At 47.0% G+C, this 24,315-nt stretch overlaps 1 protein-coding gene across 1 annotated transcript in view; it reads right to left on the bottom strand.

The window, feature by feature from the left end:
- The window catches only part of SCNN1G (sodium channel epithelial 1 subunit gamma), a 32,871-nt gene extending 12,366 nt beyond the window's left edge, over positions 1–20,505 (bottom strand). Inside the window, exons 1-6 of the mRNA XM_001093466.5 lie at positions 20,359–20,505; positions 16,948–17,308; positions 13,824–14,124; positions 10,960–11,150; positions 9,230–9,333; positions 6,086–6,249 (exon numbers count right to left, since the gene is read on the bottom strand). Coding sequence (XP_001093466.3) covers positions 6,086–6,249; positions 9,230–9,333; positions 10,960–11,150; positions 13,824–14,124; positions 16,948–17,308; positions 20,359–20,437 — 1,200 coding nt within the window. The 5' untranslated portion in view covers positions 20,438–20,505. The remainder of the gene's footprint in view (positions 1–6,085; positions 6,250–9,229; positions 9,334–10,959; positions 11,151–13,823; positions 14,125–16,947; positions 17,309–20,358) is intronic.
- Between the last annotated feature and the right edge of the window lie 3,810 nt (positions 20,506–24,315).

The raw sequence follows: 24,315 nt of genomic DNA, 5'->3' as shown, positions 1-24,315 counted from the left end.
AAGCAAACTCAATTTAGTCTCTGGTCTCAAAGAGGAAGAACTCTCATTAACATAATGACTAAAGAAGAAAACAAAGACTTTGACTATGTAAACATTCACTATTTTGCATGTGAAAAAGTACCCTAAAGAAAACCACAAACTGAGAAAGATACTTGCAACACATATGGCAAATAATCACTATCCTTTATGTATGTACAATTATTAATAGTATCTTTTATATATAATGTACTAGTAGTGTATAATATAAATATATATTATATATGTGTATACATATATGTGTGTGTATATATATAATTCATAAAGGAGAGAGGTGTCAAAAAAGACAATAGAAACCTTCCCTAACCCCTCTTTTTCCTTTTTCACTCAAAATTATTTTTCCTTCTCTTCACCTCTTTTCTTAAAAAATATATAGTAACAGTCTCTCTCTCTCTATATATATATATACACACACACACACACACACATACATTTTTGTGTGTGTGTGATGGAGTATCACTCTGCCACCCAGCCTGCAGTGCAGTGGCATGGCCACAGCTTACTGCAATCTCTGCCTCTTGGGTTCAAGTGATCCTCCCGCATCAGCCTCCCAAGTAGCTAAGACTACAGGTGTGTGCCACCACAGCTGGCTAATTTTTATATTTTTTGTAGAGATGGGGTGTCACCATATTGCCCAGGCTGGTCTCAAATCTCCTAGGCACAAGTGATCCACCCGCCTCAACCTCCCAAAGTGCTGGGATTACAGGTGTAAGCCACGTGCCCAGCCAAGCCAATATACTTTAAGCACTTACTATACGCCAAGCACATTTCCAAGCGTTTCACATGTACCAACTCATTAAATTCTCACCAGCCATGAAGTAACATCATTATTATCATCCCTATTTTACAGATGAGATCACTGAGTCAGAGATTACACAACCAACGTGCAAAACTGGGGTTTGAATCTCAGCCATTAGAGCTCTTAATCCCTGTTTGGCATAGATAGAACTTGTGAAATGAAGTCTGGGTATGTGCTTTAGAATCAAAAGGTACAACAGGATTTGTAATGACATGGAGTCTCCCCAGTCTCCAGGGCCTGGTCCCCAACTCCACTGGGTGAGTAGTCCACCCATGTCCACTTCCTCATTTTCCATTCACCATTTAACCCATTGTACTTTGGTTTCTGTTCCACTCCTTCCACTGAAAACGTCTCTGGCACAGAACACTGGTGACCTCTTGGCTGCCAAAACCAGAGAATGCTTTTGCCCTCTACCTTGCCTGACCTCTCGACTGTACTTGCTACTTTTGGTCACACCTTCTGTAAAATTCTCTTCCTTGATCTATCTGATGCCAACTCTTTCTGGCTTCTGATCCTCCTTCTCTGCCTCTCTTTCTCCTTTAACTTTCTGCTCAGCCCTTAAACATTTGCATGTTTAGGGTTCTGTCTCAGGTCTTGGGTGATGGCATTTATTTCCATGTCTACAATTACCCCCCAAGATTTTCTCCTGAGCTGTAGGTCCATAGCATCTAAATGAATGCTTTCTTTTCACCTTGACTTCTCAAAGGCATAACAAATTGGGTCTGTCCCAAATTGAAGTGGTCTTCTCCCCCAAACATACCCTGCCCTTGGATTCTCTAATTCTGAGCCTGGCATTCCTCCATCTCTCTGCCCAAGCCACTACCTAAATATCAGTCTAACTTCCCCCTGGCCCTTCTCGCTAACATTGGCCGTCAAGCCCTGTTGCTTCTGTGCTATAATATCCCTGAAATCTATTCCTTCTGCTCATCCCCACAGCCATTGCCTCAGCTGAGGTCCACATCATTTCTTTCTAGAATTACTACAAATGTACTGTCTCCAGTATACTGATAATACTTCTATTAAAATGATTTCTTTGAAAAATTTCACTACACAGCTTAAATAAACTCATTTTGTGACTCCTTTGTAATTGTTACGTTCTTTGTCTGGACTGGCTCTTCTTGACTATTTGCCTGCACTTGTCCTTCTAAATCCATCATTTATAAAGCCTTCTCCAATAGCTTCTGTCTGGGCATCCATCCATCCACCCGCCTACCCACCCACTCACCTATCTATCCATCCAGCCAGCCAGCCAACCATCTACCTACCCATCTACCCACTCACCTATCCATCCATCCATCCATCCATCCATCCATCCATCCATCCATCCAACCATCCATCCACCCACTCACTTATCCATCTACCCATCCACTCATCCATCTGTCATCTATCAATATTTACTGAGGATCTGTTATGTTCTAAGAAGCAAGCTTTGGAACCAGGCAGAAAAGGTCTGTTTCCACAGAGATGGAAACTGTATTGCAAAGTTGTGCTTACTTTTCTCTTTGGTCAGGCGTGGTGGCTCATGTCTATAATCCCAGCACTTTGGGAAGCCGAGATGGGAGGACTGTTTGAGGCCAGGAGTTTGAGACCAGCCTCAGCAACATAGTGAGACCCCCATGTCTACAAAAATTTAAAAATTAGCCAGACATGGTGGCATGTGCCTGTGGTCCCAGCTACTTGGAAGGCTGAGGCAGGAGAATCACATGACCCCAGGTAGTCAAGGTTGCTGTGATCTGTGAGCTGTGATCACACCACTACACTCCAGCCTAGATGACAGAGCAAACCAACTTTTTTAAAAAAAGCAAACAAACTTTTGTCTTCCCCTCTTCAAGTTAAGAACTTTGAAGGTAGGAGCTCTGTTGGGTTCACCTTTTAATGTTCAGTACTTTGGACACACAATCTCTCAGTGAATAAAGGAAGTTTTGTTTACCAACTGCCAGCCAGCCTGACTGAGCCTACCAGCTACACACACCTATTAATCAATCAATACATAAATAAAATCAGAAAGGAAGGAAGTCTAGTTTGGTTGGACTTTTTCTTAGTGACTCTCTGCTGACCTCTTCATAATCCCTGGGGATTTTTTTTTCTGTTGTTGTTCTAAATGCTCATAAATCAGACCTAAAGCTGACTGACTCTGCTCTGTGGCTTTGATTTTCTACATATCAAATTAAGTGTAGCAGAAAACTCACTCATGTCTGTGTTTACCCACCACTGGTAAAGAGAACATTTGCTTAACAATGTGGTGGATATTTCCAAGCTCAGAGCAAGAAAACAAGAGAGCAGAATTCCTTAGTTCTTGTACTTTTGCAAGCTCCAGTAACTCACACCAGTTTGAAAAGAGGGAAGAGGGCGAAAGGATAAGGGAAGGATGTGCTGCAAATCCTGGATCCTACTTCGGGGTGCAGATAAAACTGTGTGGGACATGTCTGACCAAAATGCTCACTACTGTGCTCTGAGGTTTTGCCATCTGCCAGTGAACAAAAGAATGAGTTGCCCAGCTACTTAAGTGGCTGTCTCTTTAAAAAGTCTTTTCAAGTCACAGTTTGAGCAGATTGGGCGTTCAAGATAGTTTTTCTTTTTTCATTCACACAGCTCAAGCTAATACACATTACTTCCCTCCCATGCTGGAACAAAGCCCCTAAGTAACATGCCTCCTGAGAGCATCTGGGGGCCCAGAAAGACCATTTTGATGGTTTCCCTTGTCCAGGGTTGTCCTTTCTATGGGGCACCATGAGGCAGTGAAGCCACAGACTTCATCTGTCATACTTCCATTCTAGTTCATCATCTTACTGTCTCAGCTTAAATAGCACCTCCTCAGGAAAGCCTTCCTTGAACCTCATCTTCCCCACTGAAAATGAGCCCCAGGTCAGTCATGTCATAATATACACTCAGATGGTCTTGCATTTCTTCTTCAGAGCACTTACGGCAATTATAATGAATCATTTGTGCTGTTTCTGGTTTATTAGTCAATCCTCTCTGCTGGGCTCCAGACTCTCTCAGGACAGGGACGGTGTCCTCCAGACTGAGGTACCCCATGTCTAGCACATAGAAGGTGCTCAGAAAATATCAGTTGAATGGATAAATGACAGATGGATATCCAAGCCCTAAATGCCCACCATCTCTTTGTCTAACCCAATGCAAAGCTACAGCTAGATCTTTGTGTCATTCTAGCTTCACTTTCACTTGGGAAGACACAATTAGCTTTTCCTCTAATTCTGCATTGCTCAAGTTTCTAAAGCCGAGGCCCTCAGGAGTTCAAGGCTCCAGTGAGCTATGATTGTGTCACTGCACTCCAGCCTGGCTGACAGAGCAAGACCCTGACTCTAAAAATTTTTTAAATTTAAACATTAAGAAAAAGGTCGAGCCAAGGCTCCCAAGTGTGCTGCCTCTTAGAATAACCACTGCAACTTGGTAAAAATATAGATCCTTAGGCTCATCTTCTACAGATTCTGATTCAGTGACTTTGAGTCTGATAATCAACCAGGGTTGGAAGCCACTGCTCTGGAGGATACGTTTGTGAGGGATAAAGGCTAGGAAGTTTAATTGGGGATATTAAGGTTGGATTTAAATAAAGGCGTGAACAGATGTATAGTCCACAAGGGGATTTTGTTTCTTTCTCCCCACCCCCAAACAGGTAAAGAAAAGTGTCATTATGGGCCAGGCACAGGGGCTCACACCTGTAATCCCAGCACTTTGGGAGGCCAAATTGGGTGGATCATGAGGTCAGGAAATCAAGACCACCCTGGCTAACACGGTGAAACCCCATCTCTACTAAAAACACAAAAAATTAGCCAGCAGTGGTGGCAGGCGCCTGTAGTCCCAGCTACTCGGGAGGCTGAGGCAGGATAGTGGCTTGAACCAGGGAGGCAGAGGTTGCAGTGAGCCGAGATCGCGCCACTGCACTCCAGTCTTGGTGACAGAGTCTCACTCAGGTTGGAGTGCAGTGGTACAATCATCGCTCACTGAAGCCTCGACCTCCCTGGGGTCAGGTGATTCTCCTACTTCAGCCTCCCGAGCCCTAGCTGGAACTACAGGCATGTGCCACCATGCCTGGTGAATTTTTGTATTTTGTTTTTGGTAGAGATGGGGTTTTGCTATATTGCCCAGGCTGGTCTCAAACTTCTGGGCTCAAGTAATCCACCCACCTCGGCCTCCCAAAGTGTTGGGATTACAGGCATGAGCCACTGTGCCTGGTCTAAATAAGTTCTTAACAGTCATTCTATGAAAGAGAGAAAGGGAGAGGCAGACAGATCCTGGAATAAAAAGACCCCAGGCCTGCAAACAAGAAAACTGCAAACAAGAAAACTCCATAAGCAGTGGAGTGACCAGGGCCATCAGAGTCCGCTCTTTACCTTGCCATTCAGCTCCCACTGGGCAAGGCTGACTCAGGGGTTGGAGTCTGCAGCTTACTTGTGTTTCTGTTGATAGGTTTGTGTGTTCTCAGTGCCCAGAGAGGTCCACAAAGGTCAAATTTGGAGAGAGAAGGGGTTCTTGGTAAATGAGGTAAAATTGATGGAAGCATGATGGGCTAAAGAGACCTTGGAGAGCTGAGTAACTTTCCACTAGGCTTTAATACAGTTACTGGCATGCCTCATAGGCCTTTAAGCAACCCAGAAAGATAGTTGGTAATCTTATCTATTTGTATTACCGACAAACATACAGTTACTGTCCTAATGCCTTGCTTCCAGCATAGGTTCCACAAATGCTGGTGTCTTGCTTTTTAAATTCTTTCCACAAATGGCATCCTGTCCTATTAATCCATACAAATACAACTTTTTTTTTTTTTTTTTTTTTAATTGGAGTGTTGCTCTGTTGCTTAGGCTGGAGTGCAGTGGCATGATTCATGATTTTGGCTCATTGCGACCTCCTCCTCCTGGGTTTAAGCTATTCTTTTGCCTCAGCCTCCCAAGTAACTGGGATTACAGGCATGTGCTACCACACCCAGCTAATTTTTTGTATTTTTAGTAGAGACAGGTTTCACCAAGTTGGCCAGGCTGGTCTTGAACTCTTGACCTCACCTCGGTCTCCCAAAGTGCTGGGATTACAGGTGTGAGCCACTGCAGTCGGCCAGAAGATACAAGCACAACCTTTAATGTAACTCCTGAAGTGAATGGGGTAACCATGGGAAAATCTGGGACCATGTTCCCTTTTGAAACAAACACCCTTTTCCACAGGCTGCACCTCATTGGTTATCCTTGAAAAAAAACATCTGTTCTCTCCAAGCCTATGGAAATGAAAATATTCTCTTACCAGGTGCATTCCTATAGAGGTGACCATTGCCGTCTCAATCTCTGTTCCCACATCTTCGACGAAGGGATACTCGTCCTGCCGATGGATGATCACCTTAGCTCCAGTGGAGGAAACGAGGAATGGGTTGTATTCCTCTTCATTTATGTACAAAATGACTTGCAGCCCTGGGAGGATAAGGCAACCTGCCGTGATCCAAGGCTAGGAAAACATTTCCTGGGGCATAACCCACCTCTCCCACTGCTTCAGGAGCTTCAAATCCAAGACCAGGTATTTCCAACAAGTGACAGGTGGACAAGGGCTAGACTGGAAGCTCCATGAGATTGGAATGCGTGCCTGACTTGCTTTCTGCTGTGCCCCCACAGCTTAGCCCAAAACAGGGGCTCAAACAGTATCACTGTCACAGTTCTTGCTAAGCGTACGTTTTTGCCAAGTGTAAGGAAATTGCCACTCTGCCCAAGACATGCATCTCCATGTGGTCCTCTGAGATGGGGAGCTCAGAATATTCAAAAGAACATGCATTGCTCTGGCTGCTTAACCCCTCAGGGCGGGCACTCAGAGAAGAGATGAATCACTAATGGTGTTTCTGATCACTGGTGCAACTTTTTCTCCCGCTCCTGCTCTTGTCCCCTGCAGTCTATGCTGACCCAGCACCAGAGTAAACACAGTACCAGTGCACATGGGAACTGAGAGTGAAAAGTTGCAGGGCCCTGGCTCTTCTACAGATGGGCTGTGACCTCCAGCAATTCCCTTCCCCTCTCTGGGCTTATTTACAAATTGTTTGCAATTGTTTACAAATCATTTGCAATTGTTTACCGACTGCCCTTGTTTACAAATTGAATGTCAGGATAACTCAAAATTCTCTTCTTTCCATCCATAGAGACCCTGCTCATTCATGTATGGGCTGAGGTCCTTTGAAAATTGGACTTTAGACCAGGTCACTCCTTGAAACCTGAAACTCTTCAGTGGCATCTCACTGGATATATGGGAATGCCACAGGATAAACCTAGCTGCATCTGTCAAGGTGATGATGATACAGCCCCTGCCTACTTCTCCCTCCTCATCTCCTCCCACTCTCTCCCCACCTCAGTAAGCTCCAAGCACACTGGTCTTACTTCTGTTTCTAGAACACATCTGATTCATGTCCTTCCCAGGGCCTTTGCCCTTGCTAGTCCCTGGAATGTTCTTATGTAGATCTTAACATGAATCTTTTCCTCCTTAAATAGCCCCCTCTTAGAGATCTTATCCAAACTAACCACCCCCGCATCCTGACCCCAGCCACTGTCTTCCCACTCTGCCTCTTTCTTCCCTGAATAGCAGTCGTTAGGATTTGTAACTAGATCATGTCTGTGTAGTTGTGTACTCATTTTTCATCTGTCTCTCCCCAGGAAAATTTAAGTTCCCTAACAGCAGAGAAGACATCTGTCTTTTCACTGCTGTGTCCCCAGTATGTAGAAGAGGGCCTGGCAAACAGGAGATACTCCATGCTTGGTAAGTGGGTGAGTGAATCAGCGGGGTCTATATGGATGGAAAGAAGATACTTTTGAGAGTTATTCTGACATTCAATTTGTAAACAAGGGCAATTTGTAAACAATTGCAAAGAATTGGTCAACAATTGCAAATGATTTGTAAACAACTTGTAAACAATTGCAAACAATTCGTAAACAACTTGTAAATAATCGCAAACAATTTGTAAACAACTTGTAAACAATTACAAACAAAGCCCAGAGAGGGGAAGTGAATTGCTTGAGGTCACACAGCCCCTCCATAGCAGAGCCAGGACTCTGCAACTTTTCACTCTGTTTCCAGATTACTTCTTCCCCATGAAGTATGTGCACTGAATTATGATTCCTTGCAGACTTAGAAAGAGCACAGACTACACAGTGACAAAGGCCAGGATTCCAAGTGTGGATTTCCTTTATGACAGGCCCTTGCTTGTCCTGGTGGGAGTATATCTGCATATCACATCATGTTCTATTTGCATGGGACCTTTCAAGCATTCTTTCTGGGCATAAGCCAGGCCAATCTGTTCAGTTCCTACCTTCTCTACCAATGTAATCATAGTGGAATAGTAGTAATAGTAGTGCTGGAAGTTGCAATGGTATTATTTTGGGGGTCGTAGCAGCAGTAGCAATGGTGGTAGACTGGTGACAATGCTAGTAACGGTAATAATAGTAGTAATAACAATAGCAACTAGCACTTATTGTGTGCTTAGTATGTGTTATGGCTGAATTGTTTACTGCCTCAAATTCATATGTTGAAGCCCTAACCCCCAAAGGGATATTATTTGGAGATAGGGCCTTAATTAAGGTGAAAGGAAGTCATAAGCAGAGGACTCTAATCTGATAGGACTGATGTCCTGATCAGAAGAGAGACATCACAGGCCTCTCTCTGTGGACACACCACAGAGGAAAGACCATGTGAGGACATGGAAGGAAGACAGTCAGACTTCTGAACCCAAAGAGAGGAGCCTCACCAGAACCGAGTCTGCCTGTGCCTTGATTTTGGACTTTCTAGTCTCCAAAACTGTGATATATAAATGTCTGTTGTCGAAGGCACCCAATCTCTTGTATTTTGTTATACAAGCAGACTAAGAGAGTGCAGACCAGGTCTTAATCTAAGTCTGTATCTCAAGTCCTCTCAGTAATCTCATATGGGAGATACTGTTATTCGTCCCACTTTATAGATGAAGCACATTAACTTGCCCAAGGTCACGCAGTGAGTGGCCGAGCTGGGTTTCGGCTCCGTCCAGAATCTGTCACCTGAACTAAGATAAATGGGCATCTACCTCCCTAATCTGTTCAGCATATTTGGGCTCAACTCCATTTGGAAACCACCTGTCCTGCATTACTCACCCTAGCTATGAGTCTAAACCAGAGTAGTTCCCTAGCAGAAGAAGCCCCAGTGACGTCCCTGTCACTCTCAAAGGCGGAGGAGAAGTCAAAAAGGAAAATAGACACCAACATGGAAGGAAGAAACCAGCATGAACACTGATGGAAACGCTGATAGAAAAAAAGGGCATCCTTAGTTTCTGGCCAAGTGGGAGAGATCCTGCATTTCCAGAGGGCTCCCGCATCCCCACTGTCCTGCTGCCCCTATGTCCACTGTTGGAGGACCTCAAGATCTCCTTGGCACATGTTTCCTTACCATATTCGCTGCCCCCCATGGAGGTGCTGAGAATGGTCTCATTTTCTCTGTTGTTGAAAGTGTAGCAATTCCCATGCATTGGATGGTGGAAAAGCGTGAAATTCCTATGGAGGAAGAAAATGGGTCAGAAAGGGATCTCCCCCATGCGTCTTAGCTGAAGTTGGGCAGGGCAGTGCTAATGGAGTCAACTCTCTTTGGGGAGAATGCGTGAGAGACGTGACTCATTTTCCACATCTTGCTCCTGATCAAATGACACACAAGGCCCCTCATCCTGGTTGACACACATGGACATAGAACTAGACTCTCTGCCTTCTGTTTTCTCTTGGAATCCTCTCACCTTCATCTCTATCCTGACTTGACATTCCTTGTGCCATGTCTGTCCCCAAATTTCTCCACTTTTGAATTTCTCAGTCAACACTTGATATTTTCCATTCAAATTTCCATTCCTAGAAAATAATCCCCAGGGAAAGAATCACATCACCTGTGCCCTTACGTGACTTTGGAACCCATTTCTTAGGGAAACATGATTCCATTTATTTACTTTTCACAAGAACCAATCTGTCTGCTAACATATGTATAGGCGAAAGAGGCTTAGTATTTTATTTTATTTTATTTTATTTTATTTTTATTTTTATTTTTGAGACAGGGTCTTGCTCTGTTGCTCAGGCTGAAGTGCAATGGCACAATTATGGCTCACTGCAGCCTCAACCTCCCAGACTCAAGTGATCCTCCCACCTCAGCCTCCTGAGTAGCTGGGACGACAGGTGTGTGCAATTATGCCCAGATAAGTTTTTGATTTTTTTTTTCTAGAAAGGAGGTTTTGCCACATTGCCCAGGCTGGTCTCAAACTCTTGAGCTCAAGCAATCATCCTCCTCAGCCTCCCAAAGTGCTGAGATTACAAGTGTGAGCCACTGTGTCCAGCCCAGGAACACTTTAGAATGTCTCACCCACTGCCCAGTCACCATGAGGGGTCTGAGTGCTATCCTAAAGCTGAACGGTTTGACATCTCACATATTTGAACATGCGCCTTTCTCCCCCCATCCCTCTCTCCTTCTCTTCCTTCCTTCCTTCGAACGATGGTTCTTAATCATCAGTATGCATTTTGGTAATATGCAAGGTTAGGTTATATGCACACTATATGACAAAAACAGCAATCACTTTTGTGCCAATCTAATACCTTGTGGGTTAGTGTGTTTGTTTGTTTGTCCAGAGTCTTGCTCTGTAGCCCAGGCTGTAGTGCAGTAGTGCAATCTCGGCTTACTGCAACCTCCGCCTCCCGGGTTCAAGTGATTCTCCTGCCTCAGTCTCCTGAATAGCTGGGACTACAGGCGTGCACCACCACGCCTGGCTAAGTTTTGTATTTTTAGTAGAGATGGGGTCTCACTATGTTGTCCAGGCTGGTCTTGAACTCTTGACCTCAAGCGATCCACCTACCCTAGCCTCCCAAAGTGCTGGGATTTAGAGGCATGAACCACCATGACTGGCCAACTACCTTGTTTTTAATGAGTAGTTTAACGACTTTAAGGATATTTTGATTTTATGTCATGCACACCTCACTCACTGACTCTAGAACACAGCTCCCATGTAAGCAATTTCCAAAAGGCAGCGTCAGTGAGAAGAGCACATTTTGCTCCCAAGACCTATCATCAAGGCTGTAGGTTCCTGCAAGGGGCCTGGTACTCAGAGCTGCCAGTCCTCAGAGGCTAAGAGAGCAGCATTCTCTCCTGACCTGGCATCACAGGACACTCCATCAAAGAAGCAGGTCACCAGCAACTCCTCAGCAGAATAGCTCATGTTGATTTTCTTCTCCAGAGGCACCTGTGCCATGATATTCATGTAGTGCAGCTTATACCACTCCTGAATGGCATTGATCCCCGAGCTGAAGGTGTAGGTGGCACAGTCAGAGGTGTCATTCGAGCACTGTGAATAAGAGGAGACACGAGGCTGAAGCCATCGATCCTATTGCTGCTCTTCAGAAGGACCATAAGAACGAGGGACTGAGACTTCCAGGCCAGATACTCAGGGGAACAGGTTGGATATCTGGGGCAAGGATGAGTTTCCTCTGACTTCTAGGGGCTGGGAGTGATCATCCTCAAGCCTCAAAGATCAAAAAGGGGCTGAGTGAGAAAGGACACAGAGTCCTACTACTACAACTCTGCACTACTTGCCCACCAACCAAGAAGGAAAACCAGCTTCTTCAGGGTCCCCAGGTACCCTGGGCTTCACCTGATTGATGCTACTACGTTCCTAACAACCTTTCCCATTTCCTATCATATCAACAGTCAAGCTATCTGGATTCCAGCCCGGACTCTGCAGGACGAGAGACTACTTCTCTGCAGGATCTTAGGCAAGATATTCTGTACCCATTATCTCACCCACAAAATATTGGCTGAAACACCATCCTTCTCAACCACGTGTGGTAGCTGGGAGGACCCATGTTTGAAATATACAATAATGAGAACGTCATAGGGAAGCCATTGTACATTCCAAATGTTCTCGTCACACAAAGCTGGGAAACTTTTCTAAATGGACAGATGTCAACTGATTTTGGCTGGTTGCAGTGGCTCATCCCTGTAATCCTAATGCTTTGGAAGGTTGTAGTGGGAAGACTGATTGAGGCCAGGAATTCGAGACCAGCGTGGGAAACATGGCTAGACCCCCATCTTCACAAAAAATAGAAAAATTATCCAGGTGTGGTGGTGCATTCCTGTAGTCCAAGCTACTTGGGAGGCTGAGGTGGGAAAATTGTTTGAGCCCAGGAGTTCTAGGCTGCAGTGAACTGTGATTGCGCCACTCCCACCTGGACGACAGAGTGAGATCTTGTTTCTAAAACAAACAAACAAACAAACATATATATAAAGAGTTGATTTTGGTATCAAGAAGAACCTTGCAGATATCCTATGAAAGGACTCAAGAAGACTTTGAAATCTCAATGGTTTAGAAGGAGGTCCATTTTTCAGGATTTGGGACTATAGCTACAAGGTCACACAATTGGCAATCAAGCCTATAAGGTATGGACATAGCCCCCGTCCTCCAGAGGTGACTGGGGCATGGAGAGGGAGGGTGGTGATAGAGTTTGCCCAGGAAGGTACTAGAATTCATTTTCAGTGAATGGCATTTCTCAAGAGCCCCTCAGGCCAGGTGCAGCGGTTCACGCCTGTAATCTCAGCACTTTGGGAGGCCGAGGTGGGGGGACCACCTGAGGTCAAGAGTTCGAGACCAGCCTGACCAACATGGTGAAACCCAGTCTCAACTAAAAATACAAAAAATTAGCCAAGCATGGTGGTGCATGCCTGTAATCCCAGCTACTTGGGAGGCTGAGACAGGAGAATCACTTGAACCCGGGAGGTAGAGGTTGCAGTGAGCTGAGATCGCACCACTGCACTCCAGCCTGGGTGACAGAGTGAGACTCTGTCTAAAAAAAAAAAAAAAAAAAAAAAAAATTTCCCTCAAATGGGACCAAAAGGGAAAATGAAGTCAGATGAGGCACCTCATGAAGGCAAGTACTGCAGGAACACTGATGTTTCTGCCGTTTATTGTCTGTCTTTTTCTTTCTGGTGCCTGCACATCAATTTTGCTTTGGAAGAATTTCCTTTCCCCCTCTGGATACAGCCTGGTGTGATTGTCCATGAAGATACTCCACCATCCATTAGCCAAAGAGTGATTAGGTGACCCAAGCTTGACCAACCAGATAGTCCCAAGATGGAATCTGACTCTTAAGCATTAACAACACCAACAAAAACTGAACATATTTGACGCTTCTTTACTCCAGCAGCAATATCTGAAATGACTTTTCATTATGCCTTGCTACCTAGATCCCTGCATCTGTCCTAATTTCTGCCCCTTGAGAGGCCTCTATGAGTTACTGGTTGCCTTCTAACACATTTCCCCCTCCCTCTGCACCCCCCAACTTAAAATTACCTGAGTCAGTTTCAGTTGTTTGCAGCTGAATCACCCCAGCTGGGTGTCTTTCCTTTCTTTTCTTTCTTTCTTTCTTTTTTTTAAAAATAATTTTACTTTAAGTTCCGGGATACATGTGCAGAACATGCAGGTTTGTTACATAGGTATACATGTGCCATGGTGGTTTGCTGCACCTATCAACCCATCACCTAGGTTTTAAGCCCTGCATGCATTAGGTGTTTGTCCTAATTCTCTCCCTCTGCTTGCCCCCCACCTCTACCTCCCCCCCTTTTTTTTAACGGAGTCTCATTCTGTCACCCAGGCTGGAGTACAGTGACACCGTCTGGGCTCACTGCAACCTCCACCTCCTGGGTTCAAGCAATTCTCTTGCCTCAGCTTCCCAAGTAGCTGAGACTACAGGCATGTGCCACCATGCCTGGCTAATTTTTGTATTTTAGTGGAGACGGGTTTCACCATGTTGGTCAGGCTGGTCTCGAACTCCTGACCTCAGATGATCTGCCCGCCTTGGCCTCCCAAAGCGCTGGGATTACAGGGATGAGTCACTGTGCCTAACCCCAGCTGGGTGTATTTCTTCCAGTGGGACCACAAGGACTAGTGGCTAAGGAGAAGAGTCCTGGACCCAGCCCATCACATGCCCTTAAGCAGTGAAAGAATGAGAAGGTGCAATCTTACCAGCTGGAATCCCACCACCTGCTTGGACTCGATGTGCATGACATTTGAAGCCTTGTGAATGATTCTCCCATCAACTTTTCGCTTCCTCCCTGTGAAGAAGTCCCTGGCCTTGCCCTTCTCATACTGATCAAAGATCAGCAGCGGGATCCGGTGGGAGAATCTGGGCTGCATTCCCTCCAAGACGGAGCTCCAGGACTCCGCCTCTCGGCGCTTCCGGGACTCTGGAAAGCCGTACAGGGACTTCAGGGCCTCTCTGGTCTCCTGTTCCAAGTCAGCTAGAAGGTTGCGCACAGCGCTGTACCTGCCAAGGTGGGGAGGAAAAGTCAGGGAGAGGGGAGGCGGCACTGGCAGAACCCTGGTGCTCCTCCGGGTTGTTTTCCATCAACACGTGTCAGCCTCGTGCCCACCTTTCCCAGCACCTTGGCAGAGGAGACCACGCCTTTCATGACTTGACGCATCCAGAGTGACCCTGGCTCCCGCGAATGAGGAAAGGCTCATGCGTGACCTGTGTGTGACTTCCTGTGGCCTCACCTCTGCCGCCACTATCTGGTTGCTCTCGGGGTGTGTTGATGAATTTGTCCGGACCAGCATTTCTGGAGTGGTGACTGTAAGGTGCCTCCCATAAACCAGCCACACTGAGGACAAGTAAATAACTGCCAACCAACAGTCTACCTAGTGGGCAGGCTCCTTCTCCACCCAGCTCACTCTGCCTCTGCCCTCTGATTGTCCTCAAATCTGTGCTGGGGGGAAGGAGGGTATAACTGTTACCTCGACGACCCCAAGAACACAAAATAGTTATAAAGGAGTTACCTTCATGAAGCACAATATACCATCTTTTAATTTTCACAAATCAAATGGTTCCAGCCTCCTCTTAACTCTCTCCTCTCTCCTTTCTCTCCCTTGCTCTAGGCATAGGCAGCAGAGCATAGCAATTGAGAGTAGAAACCCTAGAGCCAACCTACCTGGGTTTAGGTTCCCCATCTTGGTACTGGCTACCTTACCTCGGACAAATGTCTTAGCCTTTCTGTGTTTTAGCCTTCTCCTTTGTAAAGTGGGGTTGTTGGGAAGGTTCAATGAGTTTATTATATATAATAAACACACACAGATATACATATAGATAATTAAATGGCCTCTATTGTTGTTATTATTTTAGAGACAGGGTCACTCTGCTGCCCAGGCTGGAGTGCAGTGGTGCAATCATGACTCACTGCAGCCTAGAACTCCTGGGCTCAAGCAATCCTCCCACCTTGGCCTCCCAAGTTGCTAGGACTATGAATGTGTGCCACCACACCTGGCTAATTTAAAATAAAATGTTTTTAGAGATGGGGTCTTGCTCTGTTACCCAGGCTGGTCTCGAATTCCTGGCCTCAAGCAATCCTTATGCCTTGGCTTCTGAAAATGCTGAGATTTCAGGCATAAGCCACTGTGCTTCTATTGTTAACTATATTAGTGTTATTATATTGATTAAGACTTTATTCCTCCACTACAATATAAGCTCCACTAAAGCAAATACTGTGTTTGGGTTGTTCAGTTCTCTATCCCAGAACCTAGTACAGTGCATGACAGTTTATAGATGCTGAGTAAATTATTATGGAACAAATAATGAATGGAAAGAAGGAAGGAGGACCAGAGAGAGAGAGAAGGAGGGAGGGAGAAAGAAAGAAGAGGAAGACATGGAGAGCGGAGAAAGAGTCTTAGACTTGATCTTGCTTTGGAGCTTTGCACCACCTCGGTGATGACTCTGGACAAGTTAGTTTCCTTTGATAATCTTCCTCCCCTGCTCTTCTTCCCTTCTCCCCACCCCTGCTCTGACAAAGTCTGCCTGATTCTGACCTGCCTCACGGACCAGTTTTCCATAATCCTGAGAAGGACTCTGATGACCTATTTAGAACAGGTCCTGCCGAGGATGATAGGGCAGTCCCAAGGGCTGATCAGACCCAGAGCCTGATGATCTCAATTAATGGGGCTGGGTTTATTCAGATGAGGGTTTGGGGCAGCTGAGGTGCTCACAGAAGTCACCTGGGTGTCACTTCTGAGTCAGCCTTGAGCTCACTCGTGCTGCAGGGGGAGTGAGCATGTGAGCTTGGAGAACCAGGGGCGCAGATGCGGACGGGGGTTGGCTAATCGGGGCTTAATATGGGGAGTGTGCAGAGGGGGTTAGTTCGTTCCAGGCCTCTTCTAAGTGAAAAAAGCCTGCAGCTTCCTCTTTCTGCTCTCCCCGGGCTAGCCCAGCCTCGGAAGTCATTGATGGGGTGGGTGTGGTGGCTCACTCCTGTAGTCTTAGCACTTTGAGAGACCAAAGTGGCAGCACCACTTGAACTCAGGAGTTTGAGACCAGCCTGAGTAACACAGCGAGACCCCATTCCTTAAAAAAAAAAAAAAAAAAATTGCTGGATGTGGTGGCATGTGCCTATAGTCCCAGCTACTCAGGAGACTGCAGTGGGAGAATTGCCTGAGCCCAGGAAGTCGGGGCTGCAGTGAGCTATGATTGCACCACTGCACTCCAGCTTGGGTGACATGAGACCCTGTCTCCAAAAAAAAAAAAAAAAAAAAAAAAAAAAAAAGGCCAGGTGCAGTAGCTCACGCCTGTAACTCCAACACTTTGGGAGGCCAAGGCGGGTGGATCACCTGAGGTCAGGAGTTCAAGACCAGTCTGGCCAAACATGGTGAAATCCCGTCTCTACTAAAAATACAAAAAATTAGCCTGGCATGGTGGTGCCCCCCTGTAGTCCCAGTTACTTGGAAGGATTGTTTGAACCTGGGAGGTGGAGGTTGCAGTGAGTCAAGATCGTGCCATTGCATCCCATCCTGGGCAACAAGAGTGAAACTCCATCTCAAAAAAAAAAAAAAAAAAAAAAAAGAAAAGAAAAGAAAAAAGAAAGAAAGAAAGAAAGAAAAAAGAAAAAGAAAAAAAGTCACTGATGGTTTGAAAACTTGGCACATACAGATTTAGAACCGGGGAGAGGGCTGTTTACCGGTGTTAGCAACAAATTCAAATTTCTAGAAAGCACGTTTGTAGGCTGGAATCGACCTCCAGGCTGCCAGTGTGTCACTTCCGGGAGGGGCTTTGGCCTCCGCAGGGGGCCTGGCTCCCTACTCGCATTTCCCTGCTCATGCCTCTTACTTGTAGGGGTTGATATTGCAGATGGTGACCGCAGGAAAATCCAGCTTCCGGAAGTGAACTTTGATGGAAACCGAGACAGTATAGAAGGAGAAGACGAGGAGGGCGCACTGCCAGAGGATGAGGGCGACGGCAGTCAGTGTGAACCCGATCCACAGGAGGCGGCGCAGGCGGCCGCGGGACACCACGATGCGGCGGCAGCCGTGGGTGTTGGTGTTGAGGCAGTACCACCGCATCAGCTCTTTAATGGTCGGCGCCTGAGGGCCCGTCACGGGCAGATTCTTCTTGATCTTGGCTTTGATCTTCTCTCCGGGAGCCATGGCGAGGATGGGACTGTGAGGACGGGACTCTGAGGACGGGCGTGCTGGAGGGGCAGAGAAGAGAAGCAGGTGAGCTGTCAGGCCCCAGTGTGTTACTGGAGGCCACAGCCTGAGAAACACCAGTCCACGCGCCCTTAGAGGCCTCCTTCCTCTGTTCCTCTGTGGCTTAGACACTTTGCATTCCGAAGCCTTGGCCCCTTCTCCACGACGTTTGGTTTTGGCCACCACAGCTGCCAGAGAAGCTGCCTACTTCTCTTACGGCCCCCAGGCCTAGCCGCGCGGGGGCTGGGTGAGGTGCAACCTGCGAAGCACTGGCTGGACAGGCTGCAGGACCTTTCCCCGGGTTCCTGGGGCAGGAGCTCTGGAAGCAGCCCCATCAACTTTCTTATCAGGCAGGAGTACCCGTGCCTTATCACCTCCAGTGGCCCGCCTTCCTCGAGGGCAGCATTCCTATCTCATTATGCCCCCTGGTGCCTAGCACAGTGTCTGGCACAGAGCAGGGCTCCTCAGATGGTAACTGACAGATGAAATCTGCCAAGAAAATTTCCCGGCAGCCACCTTAGATCATGTTCCTGGCTGTATTTTCCCCAGCTTTTTCTCTGAGGCTTTATTATAAGTGAAACGATTTATCTTTCCTTTCTTCTCTTTATAGTCAAGCTCTTAATGTTTCCAGATCACCTGATGTAACAATAACCTACAACTGTTGGCCACCTAGTGTTTGCCAGGCACTGTGCCATATTTCCTTGATTCTAATATACCATTAATTTAGAGAATGCCCTTGATTTAATAACAGCTTTGGAGGAGAGTACCAGTATTGGAAAGCAAATTATCACATTCATCAATGTACACGATGCATCTCAACTATACAAACTTTACAATGAGAAACAATTTTAGAAGTGAACTAATATACTACATAAAAACTCATTTCATGTTTATAATATATAGTCTCATTAGTCTCATAAGTAAATTAGTCTCTCTCTATAAATACACACATAGCCTATATATATTTCATTTTGTGTTTCAAATTAGGACATGTCCTAGGGTATACAGGGTGGTCCCCAGGACCAGAAAGGGCCTGTGTCTGTGACTTCGATGTGCCCCATCAAGATTTTTAGGCAGGATTCGGATCCTGCAGAGTTATGTTTTTTTCCCACCCTGAACCCATGAAATACGGGCTAAAATTGGAAGCTGGGGCAAAGCTAGGAGGCTTCCAAGCTTATGATACTAGTGGGTTTGAGGTCTCTGATGCAAAGGAAATGGAGTGCTGGGCATGGAGGTGAGATGCCCAGAGCAGCCAAACTGCTCTAAACCCTCCATAAATTGATACGATTTTACCAGGATAAAGAACACCATCAAAATGATGCTAGTAGCTTCTGGGCAACAGGAATATAATTTGTTTTGCTTTTATCACTTAAAATATTGTCTATCCTTACCTCCTCCCTCACTACAATCCAAAAAAAAAAAAAAAAAAAAAAAAAAAGAAAGAAGAAAGAAAGAAAAAAAAATTAGCAAGAGTTTGTTTTTAAAATCTAGGTCCAGGGTCAATTGCTTATCAAATAAAACTGAAGCCCTTCTCTGTGAATGTTCAACAGAAGCTGTGATTCTGGAAGCTCCTATCCCCAACTCTCAGGGGTCTCTCTGCCCCATCAGCTCCTTCCCCAGAAATGACCTTGGCCCCAATGGATCAGTCGACAATGTCAGAGGAGCCCCAAGTGAAGGAAGGGAACCGATCTTGCACTTTGCAAAACAGATAAAATATTCATATAAATAATATTTCAACTTCAAAGCAAAACAAGACTGTAGCTACCATTAGATTATGCAGCCTGATCCAATGTGATACCTTGGTGGAAGAATTACTGGCTGATATCCAGCACTTACTCTTCTAAGTACTTTGTAGGTGTCACCTCATTTAATTTTCACAAGAATCTTCTGAGGTAGGTGTCACAACCACCCCCATTATACAAATGAAACAGATGCTGACAGGTTAAATAGCTTGCCCAAGGTCACACTAGAAAGTGGCTGAGCGGGGATTTGCACCTAGGAGTCCCTTTAACGACTAGCTAGGCTGCTCCTCAATCATTAATAATAATAACAGCAGCGGGGAAAGCAGCAATAATAGCAGCTATCACTTATTGATCCCTTTCTCTACTCCCAGGCATCCCACTCAGTCCTTTTCACACACTACCTGATTTAATCCTCACTACAGTTATATGAGATGCTATTACTTGGCCCATTTCACAGAGAAGGAAACTGAGGCACAGAGGTTAGGTAATTTGCCCAAGACCACACGGGTAGAAAGGATTTGAAGGATTCTTTAGAATTCCACGGTCCTGGCTCACCGCAGCGACTCCGTGCACCCCCTCCTCGCCTACCACCGACTTTGCCTGTCCCCCATCCCACAGTGCAGGACCCCAAAGCTTGGGGAAGGATGAGAGATTTGCCCCAAGTCTAGCGTTGGGTTCGCTGGACCGAAGAGTTCCCGACCAGTGCCCGTCCCGGGGGGCGACTCCTGTGCAGAAATCACTTGAACTCAGCCCTCAGCCTCAGGGCCGGGACCTGAGCTCCTACTGAGCGACCCCGCAGCCCCTGCCCTCCCGGCGCTTCCTGTGAGGAAGCCACGCCTGCCACGGGGAGCCCCGGCTGAAGACGCTGGAGCGAATCCAACCAGCCCACTTCAAATGTTTGCTTCTTTCTGCACCAAGTTACCCCGGAGAAAGCATTTCAGAGGGTAGAAGGAACAGTAGCGGACAGGTCCACGCGACTCATCCCGGGAGGGAAGGGGGCTGAGCAGGCGCTGGGCAGAGAAAAGAGGCTAGGTGCGGCCCAGGACCCCCAGACCCCCGGACTCCGGACACGGTTCCTGAGTGGCTCTCGACTGGCTCCGTGCTCCAGGTCACGGCGTGGGTAGACCGCGGAGAGCTGGCCGCTACCGCCCGGGCAAGGTGTCCCAGCATCCCGGGCACCGGGAAGCCGCCACCGGCTGATGCTGGCTCGGCCACCTACCGCGCTGACGGCGTGCGACGCCCTGGCGCCCTGCAGTCGCTCTAGTGTCCAGAACCCCGGAGCTGGTCCGACCCAACCCGGCTGAACTCACCTCTCGGTTCCAAAGGGTCCAAGGCTCGTGAATGAGCGATCCGGGTGCGCTGCTCATCTGCTCGCTCTCGGGCTAGCATCCCCTGGCAGCGCCACCACGGGCTCTTGTGGGCCGGCCGGGCCCCGCCCCCTGGGGCCCCGCCTCCCCAGGCCCCGCCCCTACCTGCCCAGGTGCTTTCCCCAGTCCGCCAGGCACCTGCGGCCGCCCGAAGCGGGCCACGACTTCGCAGCGCCCCCTGGCGCCACGAGGCCGCCCTGCGCCCCAGCCCGGCCTGCGCTGCGCCTTCCTGGGCCACCGCGCAGTGCCTGCTGCCGCCCCGAGGGCGCCCTGCCACCCTGCATGCCCGCTGGGTCTCTGCGGCACTTACCCCAAGGCGCCTCGCAGCGCCTCCCGCCCCCTATTACTGCCCCGCGCCTTCCTTCCACTCTCGCGGATGGCAGGCGCCTGCCCTAGAACCAGCAGGAATCCCACGCAGCCGCGCTCCTCCGACTCCCTTCAGACCCGCAGCGTGAGGCCGCTTCAGGGCCCACCTGCGTCCGGCTGTAGGCAGCAGGGGCTGTTCAGCCAGGCCACTCATCCTTTGCCCTTTTCAGCTGCTTCTTTCTCTTTCTTTCGTTCTTTCCTCCTTCCTTTTTCTTTCTTTTTCTCTTTCCTTCTTCTTTTTTTTTTTGAGACGGAGTCTCGCTCTGTCGCCCAGTCTGGAGTGCAATGATGTGATCTCAGCTCACTACAGCCTCCGCCTTCCGGGTTCAAGCAATTCTGGCTCAGCCTCCCAAGTAACTGGGGTTACAGGCACGCGCCGCCAAGCCCGGATTAATTTTTGTGTTTTTAGTAGAGACACGGTTTCACCATGTTGGCTAGGCTGATCTCAAACTACTGACCTCAGGTGATCCATGCGTCTTGGCCTCCCAAAGTGCTGGGATTGCAGGCGTGAGCCACCGCGCCTGGCCTGGCTTTCCTTCTTTCTTTCTCTTTCTTTCTTTCCCTCCCTCCCTCCCTCCCTCCCTCCCTCCTTCCTTCCTTCCTTCCTTCCTTCTCTTTCTTTCTTCCTTTCTCTTTCTTGCTTGCCTTCCTTCCTTCCTTCCTCCCTCCCTCCCTCCTTCCTTCTTTCCTTTCTTCTTTCTCTTTCTCTCTTCCTTTCTCTTTCTTGCTTGCTTGCCTTCCTTCCTTCCTCCCTCCCTCTTTATTTCTTCTTTGTCTTTCTTTCTTCCTTCTTTCCTTCCTTCCTTCCTCCCTCCCTCCCTCCCTCCCTCTTCTTTCTTTCTTTTTTTTTTTTTTTTTTTTTTTTTGAGACGGAGTCTCGCTCTGTCGCTCAGGCTGGAGTGCAGTGACCGAATCTCAGCTCACTGCAAGCTCCGCCTCCCGGGTTCACGCCATTCTCCTGCCTCAGCCTCCCGAGTAGCTGGGACTACAGGCGCCCACCACCTCGCCCGGCTATTTTTTTGTATTTTTTTAGTAGAGACGGGGTTTCACCGTGTTAGCCAGGATGGTCTCGATCTCCTGACCTCGTGATCCACCCGTCTCGGCCTCCCAAAGTGCTGGGATTACAGGCTTGAGCCACCGCGCCTGGCCCTCTTCTTTCTTTCTTTCTCTTCCTTCCTTCCTTTCTCTTTCTTTCTTGCTTGCCTTCCTTCCTTCCTCCCTCCTTCCCTCTTTCTTTCTTCTTTCTTTCTTTTCTTTCTTTTCCTTCCTTCTTCCCTCCCTCCCTCTTCTTTCTTTCTCTCTTTCTTTTTTTCCTTCTTTCTTTCTTTTCTCTCTTTCTTTTTTTGACAAGGTCGCCCTCTGTCACCTTGGCTGGAGTGCAGTGGTGCAATCATAGCTCACTGTAGCCTCCAACTGCTGGGCTGAAGCGAGCCTCCCACTTTAGCCTCCCAAATAACTGGAATTACAGAGGTAAGCCACCTTGCCTGGCTTCAGCTGCCTTTTTATAGGGACTCAGATGACTACAAGAAACGAGATTAGAAAACTGCAATTGGGAAGGACCAGTTTCTCTTTGTGCAGGGGAGAAACTGAGACTCAGAGAGAGGAAAGGATCTGTTCTCACCTAGAGCTTCTCAGACTTGAATGCACTTACAATCACCTATGGATGTTGTTAAAATGCAGATTCTGACTCGATCAGGGTGGAGTGGGTCTTAAGAGTCTGAATTTCCAAATTCCTAGGAGACGCCTTGGTTGCTGGTCCAAGGGCTGCCTGCCCGGGTGGGTGGAAACAGGTCCAGCATTATTGGAGAGAAATTTAAAGAAAATCCTCTAAAAAATCTCAGCTCCTTCTTCTAACAATATATGCTCATTGTAAAGAATTAAAACAATAATCTGTGACCCCACCCCTTCCCAAATAAGCATGGCTAACAGTTTGGTGATTATTTGGCGTGTGTATGTGTGTGTGTGCACATACACATATTTTATATATATGTGTGTGTATATATATACACACACATATATATATACACACACACACATACCTATACAATGGGATTTTGAAACACACACTGTTCAAATTCTATATTTGTTTTGAATGACAATATACAGTTATATTCTCAGTGTAAAATAAAGCCAGCTTTTTCTTCTTTTTGTCTTTTAAATTTATTTATTTATTTATTTAGAGACAGGGTCTTGCTCTGTCAGCTAGGCTGGAATGTAGTGGCATGATCACAGCTCACTGCAGCCTCAACTTCCTGTGGCTCCAAGGATCCTCCCACCTCAGCCTCCCAAGTAGCTGGGACCACAGGTGCATGCCACCACACGCAGCTAATTTTTGGGGGGGTTTTGGGTAGAAAAGGGGTTTCACCATGTTTCCAAGGCTAGTCTTGAACTCCTGAGTTCAAGGGATACACCCATCTCAGCCTCCCAAAGTGCTGGAATTATAGGCGTGGAATTAGGCTAGACTGGCTTTTTAAAAAATCAAGTTAAAATTTATATACAGTGAAATGCACAATTCTTTTTATTTGTTTGTTTTTGAGGCAAGGTCTTGCTCTGTCACCCAGGCTGGAATGCAGTAGTGTGATCATAGCTCACTGTGGCCTCCAACTCCTGGGCTTAAGAAATCCTTCTGCCTCAGATTACAAAATAGTAGCCAGGACTAGAGGTTTGTGCCACCACACCTGGCTAATTTCTTATTTTTGTGGAGATAGGGTTTCACTATGTTGCCCAGGCTGGTCTTGAACTCCTGGCTTCAAGTAATTAGCCTGCCTTGGCCTTTCAAAGTGTTGGGATTGCAGGTGTGAGCCACTGCACCTGGCCCAAAATGTACAAGTCAAGGAGTTTTGGTAAATGTGTACATTCCTATGACCATCACCATCTGATTCTTCAGTACAGAGTGGTATTGCCTCTAAACCACTCCTGTCATCATAAGACCATAGGCAACGTCCTCTCCCTGTTGAAGCATCAGTGTTCAGATTTATAAAACATACCTAGAAAATACATCTCCCCACCTCTGGGGCCACCACCATGCTCCAATTGATCATTGTCTCTCACCGGAATCATTGCCATAGACTCCTCACTAGTCTTGCTAATTCTGCCCTCCACGGCCTATTGTCAATAAGCCAGCCAAAGAGATTCTTATTGAATTAAGGTTAGATATGCCATTTCTCCATTTAAACCCATTCAATGTCTTCTTCCTTCATTTATAATGAAAGCCAAAGTCCTTATGATCATCTACAAGGCCCTCCGTCGTCTGACCCTGTTGTCCCTCTGCCCTCATCTCTTTCTACTCACATTCTGGCATATTCTGCTTCACCTTCGCTGGCCTCTGTGCCATCCTTGGATGTGACTATGACTGGACCTAGCCTTGGCAAAGTCATTTGGTTTCAGGCAACAGAAACAGACTCAAATTAGCTCAAGCAGAATCAATAAATTATTAAATGGATGCAGGCAGAGCTCTTTTACAGATTCCAAAGAAACACAGAGGGTCTCAGGAGAATGGGAACCAGGAAAGGTCTGGATCTCTCAGGAGGAGGA

Source organism: Macaca mulatta, chromosome 20 (genome assembly GCF_049350105.2).
Source record: "Macaca mulatta isolate MMU2019108-1 chromosome 20, T2T-MMU8v2.0, whole genome shotgun sequence".
Taxonomy (NCBI): Eukaryota; Metazoa; Chordata; class Mammalia; order Primates; family Cercopithecidae; genus Macaca; species Macaca mulatta.
This window is presented reverse-complemented; position numbering and strand designations above follow the sequence as displayed.